General features: G+C 49.2%; 1 protein-coding gene across 2 annotated transcripts in view; it reads right to left on the reverse strand.

Moving 5' to 3' along the window:
• Nucleotides 1-12,488, reverse strand: part of BCR (BCR activator of RhoGEF and GTPase) — a gene marked incomplete at both ends in the record, with an annotated part of 98,949 nt that overhangs the window by 12,579 nt on the left and 73,882 nt on the right. For both annotated transcript variants that reach the window (XM_084271866.1, XM_084271865.1), the window contains 8 exons: nucleotides 899-1,030; nucleotides 1,657-1,754; nucleotides 2,053-2,127; nucleotides 2,903-3,007; nucleotides 3,606-3,681; nucleotides 5,057-5,176; nucleotides 6,545-6,713; nucleotides 8,360-8,481. In XM_084271866.1, coding sequence (XP_084127992.1) covers nucleotides 899-1,030; nucleotides 1,657-1,754; nucleotides 2,053-2,127; nucleotides 2,903-3,007; nucleotides 3,606-3,681; nucleotides 5,057-5,176; nucleotides 6,545-6,713; nucleotides 8,360-8,481 — 897 coding nt within the window. The remainder of the gene's footprint in view (nucleotides 1-898; nucleotides 1,031-1,656; nucleotides 1,755-2,052; nucleotides 2,128-2,902; nucleotides 3,008-3,605; nucleotides 3,682-5,056; nucleotides 5,177-6,544; nucleotides 6,714-8,359; nucleotides 8,482-12,488) is intronic.

Raw genomic sequence — 12,488 nt, forward strand, 5'->3', positions numbered from 1 at the left:
TAAATGGAGGAGAACTGGTGGCATTTTTCAGCATGCCAGAGAGAAAAAAAAGAGGTATCTGGGCAGCGTCACTGCTCCGTACAACAGCCAGTCCAACACATAGTACGTATCCTCAGAGCAAACCCTTACACATTCCTAAAGCTGTGGACAGACAGTGCAACAAACAGGACAAAGAGGGGGACACATATGTTCTCCATGTCAGTCTCCACCGATGGCCTGATGTCTCCTGCACAGTGTTTTACTGCTTTATCACACAGCAGCTCCCGGACAGCAGCGTCCATCTGCAACCATCTCATCACCTCCCCTGCTGTGTCACACATTTGCCACATACACCAAGCATCCCATGCTGATTCTCAGCAGTGGAAAGCTCTCTCAGAGGCAGCCTGCTGTCACAGACACTATGCTGTGGCCATGGTAGTTATCAGGACAATAAGCCTGTCCTCCAAGGCCTTGCTGTCACATCAATCAGCTCCTAGCACGTACGGAACGTAGCAATTCTTCCGCATGGCTCGCGGAGGGGACAGTGGATTCATTGCTTCCTCTTCAGTCACACGCAGAGCATCCTCCACACTAACAGGGTGCAGTTCCTATAGGCTGTGCTGGAAGTTCCAAACGTGTTAACAGCCAACTCAAGAGATCAAACTAATCCTTCTTGACAAAGCACCTATTCCACAGAAGTACTGAAGGAGGCACAGGGGACAAGGCAATAGGGAAACACCTGCTGACTTCCTGCCTGTGAATCACACTGTAAACCTTGCTACCTAGAGAAAGGTCTCCAATGTTGACACAATCATAAGGCAGAAAAAACATTCCCCAGGGCACTCCGAGATCCCAAAGTCCAGTTATGTTTTACAGTAAGGAGGAACAAGTAGGAGGAACAAGTTAAGCACAGACTTACCTGAATCTGTCCTTTCCCCATGATGCGATCTGTGCTCTCTCCATCCTCTTTGGTGAGCTTGGTTTTGTTGTAACACTTTTCATAGCACAGAATCCGCAGAGTTTGAGAACCTTCCAGCTCAATCTCAAACTCCTGCAGGCCACCAGGAAAATAAAATGCAATGAGTACATCACACCAGGACACTAGTCTCTTAATAGTCAATATAATCTCCTTACAACTCATCCAGAAGGAGCAGTTAAAGACTGACCAAAACCTTGTCCCTAGCAGAGTTCATCTAGAAATAAACTGAAATTGGTTTGTATATGTAAGATGGTAAAATCAGAGGCAACTCCTCAGTCAGGTTTCACTGAGTTTCAGCTACACATCACTTAATATTGCTCCCCAGCAGGTCTGAGTTGGCTGTAAACAGGCAAAATCTTATCTTCCCCCTCACAACACAACAAAGACACCTCCCTTTTCAACATATTTTCACTTGTCTCTTTAAAAAACACAATCAAACATGCACATGTTTAAAAAAAGAAATGCTGGACAGGACTCATTTGTACTGAAATGTTTGTTTAACTACAGCTAATCCAAGAGAAAATCTTCTGCAAACCCTGACAGCCAAATGAACCTGGCATAAAAGTGTTTTCTGAGAGGCAGCATATGCAGCACAAGTGCTGAGCACAGAGCAAGTTCTTCCATTTGTGGGTATTCTGCCCATCACACGTTGATATTTGGCACATGGAACAAGTCACACGAAGAAACACCCAACCTACCTCGTTCCAGTTGGGCTCTGTGGTGTCTCTGTAAACTCTGGTTTTAGCCTTGTTCACAAAATACCCAAAGGAATCCACCTCTAACGTGCAGTACAAATCTGAGGAGGGGACACAGAGACAGAAGCTTTTTAAAACTATCAACAGACCAGGCCTAGAAAATACTGCTGCATGCTTGAGCCTGCTCTTTCTGAGATTCAACAGTAGCACTACAAACTTGCATTCCCCTAAATCTACACCAGTGCCCCAATTTCACTTCCAGTTCCCCAAATCACCCCTCTTCCTCCTCACCATCGTCCCAGATGCTGCAGCCCTAAACCAGTCCACACCCAGCTGCCACAGCACCCAAATTATCTAACCCCCATCAATACCTCTGTGTGTTACAGAGCTGCAACTCACTTGAACTTTGCTTGAATCCTGTGGCAGAGTGGACAATGACATTCAGGAATCCATAAAGACCTGGGGATTCATCATCTGTACAAAAGATCCAAGGAATTGTTAGACTCAGAGGAGCCAAGAGCAAAAGACAGTGATGAAACTGATTTTACATGGGTTAATGAGCAGAGGGCAAACTGTCCCTGAAAAGGATGCCAGGAGCATGTAACCTAGCCATTTCAATGAAGGACTGTTCCAGGCTCAGTATAGTTTCAACTGTTACACCTCCTGGCAATGTGTGGCTTTTTACAATGACATTTCTAGGGTCAGCATGGAACAAATTCAAAGGAGAAAAAGTAGGCCAAGTCTATCCTAGAAGATTAAGCAGGAATTCAGGATGGTCTCTGACACAATTTTGGCCAACTATTGTTCTTCCAAAGCATTCCCAGGCATAGTTAAAAGCTGTCCCAGGCTAGGACTCCAATAGGCAATCCAATCCCTGGCACGCTGGCTCCATGTAGAGACCATTTAATAATCAATGAATATATATTGGAGAATGTCCAGGGAAACGTTACTAATTTAGACATAGCCATGTAATTTGGAGCTTGTATTTTTATTGTTGCATCAAATAACATCGGGATGGCAGATTGTTCTTGTTTTGCTGCTCTCTTTTTGTACACTATCATCTCCTTCAACTAAACTACACAAGGTGGTACATATGGTCTCAGCTTTTGTTGTCCAGGAACTCTCAGTTTGTAATTCATCACCAAGTTGAAACCTGTAGCAAAATGAAACAGTAGGAGGGGGAAATGCACGAATGTAGCAGGTTTTCACTGCAGCTGAACCAGGAGAAAGCACAGAACAAGGGCCTCACCTTCCTTATTGATAGTGAGGGGAATGTTGTGGACCGTCTGAAGCTTCACACAGGAGTTTGTCAGCATCTGGAGCTCCACCGATGTGAGTGAGAAGCTTTTAAAGCCTGCCAAGGAGATTCAAAGAGGGAGGAATTAAAATTCAGAGCAGAGGCTGGATGCATACACCCTCACTCTAGGCAGATGTGGGATAGCTGCTCACTGGGCAATGCTCAACAATGGAACCATGGTGCTCAGCACCGTGCTGCTCCTGCAGCCCAGCCCTCCTGAAGCCATATTTAGTAACTCTTGGGGAGTAGGAAAGTCTCAGTGTAGTTCACAGGAAACAAGGGGGACTCATGTTTTCTTGTAAAGCCAAAAACCACCCATGCCATAAAAGGTACTTTTCTTTGGACTGGAGCCAGGTGAAAGTGTGCAGCTTTTCCCTTGACCTGGAACTGCACAGAACTCGCATCTCTAGGGGAAAAGGATCTCTCCACACGCTTACTACGTGCTGTCCCTACACATCTCCTACATGTTGCTGCAAGCAAAAGTCCCCCAGACAGGCTGAGATGTGCAGAGACAGAAGACATCCAAGTTGTGCTATGGATTTCAGCAAACATCTCTCTTTTTGCAGGGAACCCTGCCCCACAACTCATCCTCTGGACTCCTGCTCTCTAACAAGGTCCCAGCATTCATACCAATGCCCAGGTGAGGGACACTCACATTTCTTCTGCTGCTCCCGGATGTTCTCCCTCCACTCCGCCCTTTCATAGTCCGATGAAATGAGGAATGTGTAACTCTGACCACGAAAACAGAAGAAAACAGGGTGTGCATCAGTTTGACCAGCTGTTGGGAGCAGGCCTGCCTGCCTGCCACCCTCCTCCAGTGGAAATTATTGCACATACAGTCCTGTCAGTAGCCCTATGGAGCTCTGTCAGCGATAGGCAGGACCCTGGCAGCGTGCTTTCTCAGCAGTGTGCCCACAGCACCAACACAGGCATCTACAGTCAGGGCTTTGACAGAGCTTCACCCTGCAAACAGCAGCTGTGTCCCTGGCAGCACAAGGTCCTGTGCACTAAGTCTTGAACTTGAAGGAGAGTCTAGAAGGCAGCTGCTGTAGACCTTTACCTTACCTGAGAGCTGCTCCTACTACTCTGCCAGGGCCCGTGCTGCGGTAGGGCACTGATCTCTGGCATTACTTTTTAAACAGTGTTACATAGAGACAGGGTGGAGAGCTGTGTGGGGAGAAGTGTAATGAGATGTAACAAGGGAAAGGGTAGGGTCTGGCATCTGGGCAAGAACAACTCCAGGTACCGGTATAGGTTGGGGACTGGGCTGTTGGAGAGCAGCATAGGTGAGAGGGACCTGGGGGTCCTGGGGGACAGCAGGATGACCATGACCAGCACTGTGCCCTTGTGGCTAAGGAGGCCGATGGCTTCCTGGGGTGTATGAGAAGGGGGGTGGTTTGTAGGTCAAGAGAGGCCCTTCTCCCCCTCTGCTCTGCCCCAGTGAGACCCCACCTGGAATATTGTGTCCAGTTCTGGCCCCTCAGTTCAGGGACAGAGAACTCCTTGAAAGAGCCCAGAACAGGGTCACCAGGATGATGAAGGGAGTGGAAGACCTTCCTTATGAGGAGGGGCTGAGGGAGCTGGGCCTCTTTAGCCTGAAGACGGAGGGATGACCTTATTCATGTTTATAAAGGGCAAGAGTCAGGAGGCTGGAGCCAGACTCTGCTCAGTGATGGCAGCGACAGGACAAGGAGCAGCGGGTAGAAGCTGGAGCACAGGAAGCTCCATGTGAATATAAGGAGAAACTTTTTCCCTGTGAGGGTGACAGAGCATTGGGACAGACTGTCCAGAGAGGTTGTAGAGTCTCCTTCTCTGGAGACTTCAAAACCCTGTCTGGATGTGTTCCTGTGTGATTTAGTCTGGGTGATCCTGCTGTGGCAGGGAGTTAGACTAGATGATCTGTCGAGGTCCATTTCCACTCGTAATGCTCTGTGATAGAGATTAGTCATAGCCTTAACAGGATGTCACCATAACCTCTGGTTTAGCAAGAGTCAGGTTTCTGCTGCTTGAAAAGTGCTTTCAGGACAGACAGTAGAGGGCACAAAGACCTCCTTGTATAACAGCACATGCACACCTTGACGCTAAGAAACCAGAAGAGCCACTCACCTTGCCATTGCGATTGTGTACCCGGAAGGCCATATTAGGGGACATCAGCAGTAGGAGGGATTCCTGCTCAGACAGCTTCTTTTTCAACCTCTCAATGACCTTGCTGCCCTTATTGGCTCTCTAAAGGGTGAGGGAGAGAAGGAGACAGAGGATAAATGTCATTCTCCAAGGTCTGTCCCCATTTACACTGGCAGACATTTTTAGGTCCACAGTCTGTGGATGCTCTGTGAGTAGCCACATGGTCCCAGGACAGAGAAATGCTGCCATGAGGGCCCCCAGGGCTGCTCAGGAAGATGTTAACCTGCAGCATCCCCACACTCAGACTCGGTTCTGTTCCCACCTCCAGCTGCCCCACATGGTGGTGCAGAGGTGTGTGGCCACTGTCTCAGCTATACCCTGTACTTCCAGAGGCTGCAGAAGCAACATGTCCCTGGGCAGTGGGCACTGTCAGGTCCGTAAGCATCCTTTAACTAAGGAGACTGTAAGGAACTTCTTTAGAAGCTGCCCAAAACTGTTGCCAAATTTTTTTTCCCACCCACCAGCAACCCATTACCAACAGAGGTCAGCTAACCCCAAGTTTTATCTTTTATAAAACCCAGACCCAAATCCAGCCACATATGTTGTTTGGCACCGGTGCACTGAAGCAGGTATTTTCAAGAACTGCACCTTGTGAGTAAGAGGTTTCCACACGATGTTCCTCCTAACATCTTACCTCTTCCAAGAAGCCCTCTCTGAAAGCCAGACAGGGCAGCATGTTCTTTGGAAGTGTGGGGGATAGATTTCTCACCGTACAAGCAATGTTATTCATATCCTGTTCTACACACCAGCGAGCTTTCAGGTTTCAAACTCTTAATTTGTCTTTTGGATTCCAGGAAAGTTTGGAGTTTAACACATCTGAGAAAACATGCCTTGTAACCAAAGAGAAGGCTGGGCCAGGGGCATGGTATCTGTGTCAGACTGTCCAGTGTGTATAATTGGTGTTCTCCTTTTGCCTGCTGGTGCTTTGACACTGGTGAAATCAGAAGAAGCTTCAGAGGCATAACTGAGTCTGCAAGAACTCAGAAGTACATGGCTTCTGACCAAAATAATTTGCAGGATCATACTTTTAACAGCCAGAAATTGGCTTGCCACACTCCCAGTGCTTGTCTGCTGTGTAGGAGCCCCACCCCTAACACAGATGTTCAGGGATAGCAGTCACAGGCAGTTCCATGCAAGCTGAGGAGCTACTGGGTACAACTACAGGGTCTTTTTGTTTCTGCCTCTTCACAGGACATCATTATTCAAGCTGTGCACTAGGACAAGCAACAACGGGCTGCAGAGCATCTGGATATCACTGCTAACAGAGCTGCACTACGAGCCTCTGCTGAACAGGGTGTTTTGGCATGACTCCCCATGCTGTGCAGCTCTGGGAATGCTGCTTCTATCAGCACCCCAACTCAGCAGAGACACCAAGTCTGTACTTGGCATGGAGTACTCGACCCCTTTTACCTTTTCACGCTGGATGTCATTCTTGATCTGGGATATCTTGATCTTCATGGCATCCAGTTCCTCATCAGGTACCAGTGGGATATTAGGCACTGCCTCAGACTCGTCCACCATTTGGAAACTAAGGTCAGTGAGTGGGATGTACCATTTGCAGTCGTACTGCTGGCTTTTTCTGAAAGGCAGAAGGTCCAAACCTTTTACTCTTACTGGTCTTTGGCAACACCCACTCCCCCTTTGCACAAACCGCCTCCCACTGTAGTGGATACTGACATGGGCATGACTTCACCATGACTCCCATGTGGGAAAGGTCTGGAGAAGGGCTGCTTTCCAGCATGAAAGCATAGAAGGGACAATAACTAGTGCAGCATGTAACAAAGTGACTTGTTTTGTGATGTAGTTCTTTTCAGCTAAGAAGTCCTAAATTAACATGAAAACTTAACATGAGCCAGCAGTGTGCTCTTGCAGCTCAGAAGGCCAATGGTATCCTGGGCTCCATCAGAAGAGGGGTGGCCAGCAGGGATAGGGAGGGGATTGTCCCCTCTCTACTCTGCCCTCGTGAGGCCCCATCTAGAGTCCTGTGTCCAGAGCTGGGGCTCCCAGTACAAGAAACATGTAGAAATTTGGAGAGGGTTCAGAGGAGCCACAAAGATGGTCAGAGGGCTGGAGCACCTCCCCTACGAAGAGAGGCTGAGGGAGCTGGGCTTGTTCAGCCTAGAGAAGAGAAGGCTGCAGGGGGACCTCATTGCAGCCTTCCAGTCCCTGAAGGGAGCAGAGAAACAGGAGGGGAATCAACTTTTTTAAAGAGCAGACACTGGCAGGACAAGGGGGATGGAGTGAAGCTGAAGGAGGGAAGGGTTAGATTAGGTATTAGGGGGAAGTTCTTTCCAGAGAGAGTGGTGAGGGGCTGGAACAGACTGCCCAGAGAGGTGGTGGGTGCCCCATCACTGGGGATGTTCAAGGTCAGGTTGGATGGGTCCCTGGGCAACCCTGTCTAGATCATGCCTGGAGATTCATGGCCCTACCTGTGGCAGGGGGTTTGGAACTGTGTGATCCTTGGGGTCCCTTCCAACCCAGACCATTCTATGATACTATGGTAAGTCACAAAGATCTTTTGCAAACCCTTTGAGTCCTGCATGCTATCCCTTTGAAGCCCCTGCAGAAGACAAGTTCAGAAGCTATGCCATGCCTCCAATTTGGCTGCTACCTGTGGTCTAAGCCCAGGTCTATCTTGCCTACACTAGGAGGACCAAGTGAGGCAGATGAACCAAAATGTATAATCTGTGTAATCCAACTGGAAGAGATTATCATTCCCCAGTGCTTTCACCAGTTCATTTTTCAGGTCTTTGACGTGATTTATTCTTTCTCCACCTCACCTGTCAGGAACATCCACTATTGGGAATGTCCAACTCTTCTGAAGGTTAATTCCTCACAAGGATGTGCTTCAAAAGGGGCAGAGACTACTTGTCACTTGAGGAGGGCAAGGATGAGAGGGGTATCCCAGAGCAGAACCTCTATCAAATGGAGAAGCCTCATTTGAGGCAGCTATGTCAGTACAGGTTCCTCCCCCCTCATTTACAAAAAATGTGAACAAAACTGTTGGTTTTGCCGCACTCTGGGGTTCACACACAGTCTGTTCATCAGATCTTTTCCATTTTTCTGCAAAACTGGTAACTGGCTGCAGCTGCAAGGCCAAAATTAACAACCTCATTAACTAACTGCATCTTGGGGCTTAGAGGTAGGGTATTCACATTCAGCCAAGACTGCTGGGTTCTGCTGAAGCTGAGATGCAAAGTACATAGTCCAGAAGGCAAACCTCACCCTCCAATCTGCTTCTTGAGCTTGGCACACAGGAACAGATCAGTAAAAAGAAAGACATGTCGTAGCTTGCGAGCCCCCTCCACCAGCTCCACCATGAAACTGTCCTTCAGCAGCTGCCGGTGCTGGGGATAAAGCAGAACAGAATGTTTTGGTTAGTGCACCCTGAGCCCCAGGTTTGACACTGGGGCAACAATTCCATAGACGTGACTCCTACCAGTGTCTATCCCATAACCTGGCCTCATTCAGGGAGAAAAGGCTGCTCAGGTTCCTTGCCATATGCTCGGTGCTGCTCCCCTCTCCTAGTGAGGGTGTGGGGCAGACTTCAGGCTCCTCTTAACACCCATCCCTGAGCACGAGTGGTATTTATCGTGAGTCACTGCCCGGCTTCAGCTCACCCACGGGCTAGAACCAGGCAGCCCATCACCCCCTCACAGGCCAGCAGAGAGCAGCAAACACCACTCTTCTCAGGAGTCGCCTACCCAGCCACTGAATTCAGGTTAAGCCGCCTCACACCAGGGAGAAAGCACAGTGAACACCTTCCCCGACACCTCCGCTCCCCATTCACAGCAGTAGTTTGTCCAGTAACAGATGGATGCCGTTGCTGCTTCTTCATTCCAAGTGCTGCTAAGGGATGATTCCTGAGCAAATCGTGTATTTAGCAGACTTCTCAGCAGTCCCTTACCAGTCTGTGTTTAAATAGAACCATCTGGATATGCCCCCACCTCATGCTTATTTAAATCTCTTTTATATATCATATAAAAATTCCCTGAACCTAGAAGATGCAAAGAAGCCGCACAACCCTGACACCTTTATTTCTGTTTCTAGTTCCAGGGAGCTTTACAACTTCCTAAATAAGAGGCACACACTGGCAGGCAGAAGCATCGCTCTCCTAATTCCCTTATGGGGACCCCATAGGTGAAAGACAAAACGGCTGGAGGTCTGGCACTGAGACAGATGCTGTTACCAGTGACCAAGCCCGGCGTTTCAAGCTCTGCTCTGTGCTCAGGTCTCCTGCTCCAACATCAGGATCAATAGGAATCTGAGTGCACATCTGGAACAAGTATCTCCCACTCATCTTCAAACAGGAGTCAGGAGTATTAAGCTTTGGGCAAAGTTGATTCCCCCCAGTATGTGTAAGTGTCAGTGCTGTCTGGCTTCACAGCCAGAACAAGCAGGAACCATCACTTTCTCCACACAGCCATGCTAAGGTACTTATCCCAGACTTTCCTTGCTACTCCAGCTGAAAGGACACCACTGAGTGACACATTATACATATTACGTATGCCTTGACTGTGTGGTGTCTGGGAATAGGAAAGACCTGCAAATACCACCCAGTACTGTCCAACACCCCCACAGACTGACAGCCTTCCAGACCCACGATCAGGACCTGGCACTACAACTGTCTCTCAACCTCCAGTATCCCTGTGATCCCCATGCTGGGAAACACGGACATGGAAACTGTCCATTTCCAAGAGACAGCTGTGCCCTGCTGAGCAGCAGAATGCCACAGCAGAACAGCTCACCTCAGCGAGGTCAGGGCACCCAAACTGGAACCGGTGCCTCTGCTTCTCAGGTTCTGTTTGCTGCGTGACTTAACCAGCCCTGAACACATTTACTGCAGAGGGTGTGGGAGTGTAAAACCCCCACGCTGCCTTTCCTTCCGCCTACCACCCTTCCCATCTTGGCTCTCCAAAATGAAAACAAACCACATCAGTCCTGAGCCCAGCAGGCATCGTGGCAAGGAACACCAGGCAGAGAAATGCCCTTACAGATATAATTCTGTCCTACAGCAGTCTAAACTTCCTGACACGGACTAAGAGCCTGTGTTTTCCCATCTGCAGCTGCACTAGCACCACAGTGAACTGCTAAAGCACACACAGCAGCCTTGGCATCTTGTCTTGGTGCTGTCTTTGATTAAACAAAGGTGCTGTAAACCTGTGAGCAGCAGCAAACACTGCACCTTTCCCACAGTGCCAGGAAGCAAGGCTGCTCCTTAGCAGACTGTTGCACCATCTCTGGGCAGGAGTTGGTGAAGATCTGGTATCCAGCAGTGATTCAGGCTCTGAAAGGCCTGGACATATGTTAATGTTTATTTTTAGGTGGGCGTGATCCTCCTGGCTTCTCCTCAGTGGTTTTGGAGAGAATGCCTGCCTGCAATAATTTCTCAGCTGCTGATGTGCACTTGTGCATGCCTCCCCCTCCTGCCTGGCAAACATCCCCCAGGTAGGAAACTAGAAACACTGAGCTTTAAAAATAAGTAAATAAAAAGGAGGAGAAGGAGGATTGCTACCTTGTCAGTAGCAAACATGCTCTCCACAGCTGCAAAGAACTTCATTTGGGAGCAATAACAAAGCAAAGAAAGATATTTTCTGAGAAAGAAGAAACCCTGATCTCAGGTTTCTAGATCTGATGCATATTAATTACACTGCAAATCAGCTCAGCTCCTCTGAGGCAATGAGAATAGCAGCTTTTTGCCAGCTCAACCTCTGCTCATTGTTCGTAGGTGTAAAGATGTTCTCACAGCTCTCTCATCTCTGCTACCCAGCAGGAGGTGACATTGTCACTTCCCTACTTGGCAGGGAATTGGCACAGTCCTGACCTAGCCTTCCATCCCACTGCTGGGCACATGCAGGTGTCCCAGAGCAGCCAAGCCCCCTGCCCAGCCCTCTGCCACGAGTTCCGAGCTGAAAAATACCCCAGGCTAGTGCAGAGCACTAGCTTAGCACCCTGGCCTGGGAAGACATCTCTGGTGGCAGAGACAGGTCAACATGGCCAGCAGTGTGTTTCTTCACAGGCAACAGAGGGCACAGGCTCTGAGAGCTGTGGGAGGTCTGTGAAGGACTAATGCTCAGCCTGAAGCGGGGAACATGGTAAGTAGTAGTTGGTCAGCAAAGAACTATGCAAAGGATGTGCAGCGATCCCCTGTGCTGCCCAGCGCTGCAATACCTGCTTAGCAGACACCAAGACGATTGAGTTTTGATTTTGGCTTTTCACGGCATCAAGCCTGAGATCAGCACCCTGCTTCTGACAGTATTCCAGTACCATTACCTATGGGCCAGAGTATTTTGAAGACAAGAATGTCCTCGAGTCAAGGGAAAGTCCATAGGGAGGCACCAGTGACTGGAAACCACCTTTATGTCAGGCCTCCACAAAAAAAGATCCCATCAGGATTCCCTGCCACGAGGCTACAGACCTGGACAGGCAGGTTGCCAGTTGCCACCACTTCTGCCTCTTGTAGCTGCAACTAACCTGTCGCTGCACAGGGCTCGGTCATCACCTCCAAGCAGCCATGCTCTCTGTCCCTCATCTCCCCAAAACCCAAGCAGAAAGCTTGCCGAAGGGGGGTGTGATTCAACAGCCTTCACTCTTCCCATCTGGGACTGAGGTACCACTCATCCACACAGAGTTTATTTTGCCTAGCACACTTGGGTACAAAACGCCCTGACTGACAGGAGGCACAGTGCTACCATGAGGCAGCAAACAATCTTCATCAGCATGATCTCCCAGGAAAAGAGCTGGGTGGGAAGAAGACAAGGCTGCATTTCCTAAGCTTGACAGGAACAGAAGGAAATGGGTGAGAGGGATGTATTCCAGTCAGCTGCTCCAAGGAAAACACTGAGCTTCCCAGACTTCTCATTCTTCTTGCTCATGAGCTAGTTGGGAAGGCTTCCTTCCCTTCAGCAAGCAGCAGGGGTAAACTGCCACAAAAGCAACCAAGTATTTTGGGAGGAGAGGACAGGAGAAAATATCAAGTCAGGAAATCTCCTCACAGGGCTGTGGAGGTTGATATTAGATCTAACTACCAGCTTCTCTCTGAAAACAGGACTTTCGTCAGGACTGGGCACAACAGGCATGCCCCAGGCTGCTCAGCATCAGCAGAGCAGAGGAGGAGTGCTTCCAACAAAGGGTCACATCCTTTGCTGCAAATGATTCATCTTGCAGGGAGGGTTCAGCAGGTCAGAGGGAAACAATAAAAGGATTTCCCAACTGGCCTACCAGATCCCTGCCAAACCCCACAGTGAGCGAGCGCAGGGCACCTTCCCGGACCTCCAGACATGAGTCAGCCCATCCTACCCCACCCAGGGGGAGCCAGCAGCCCCCTCAGACAGGGCTCGTGCTGGGCTTACAC

Source organism: Gallinula chloropus (genome assembly GCF_964237585.1).
Source record: "Gallinula chloropus genome assembly, chromosome: 17".
Lineage (NCBI taxonomy): Eukaryota > Metazoa > Chordata > Aves > Gruiformes > Rallidae > Gallinula > Gallinula chloropus.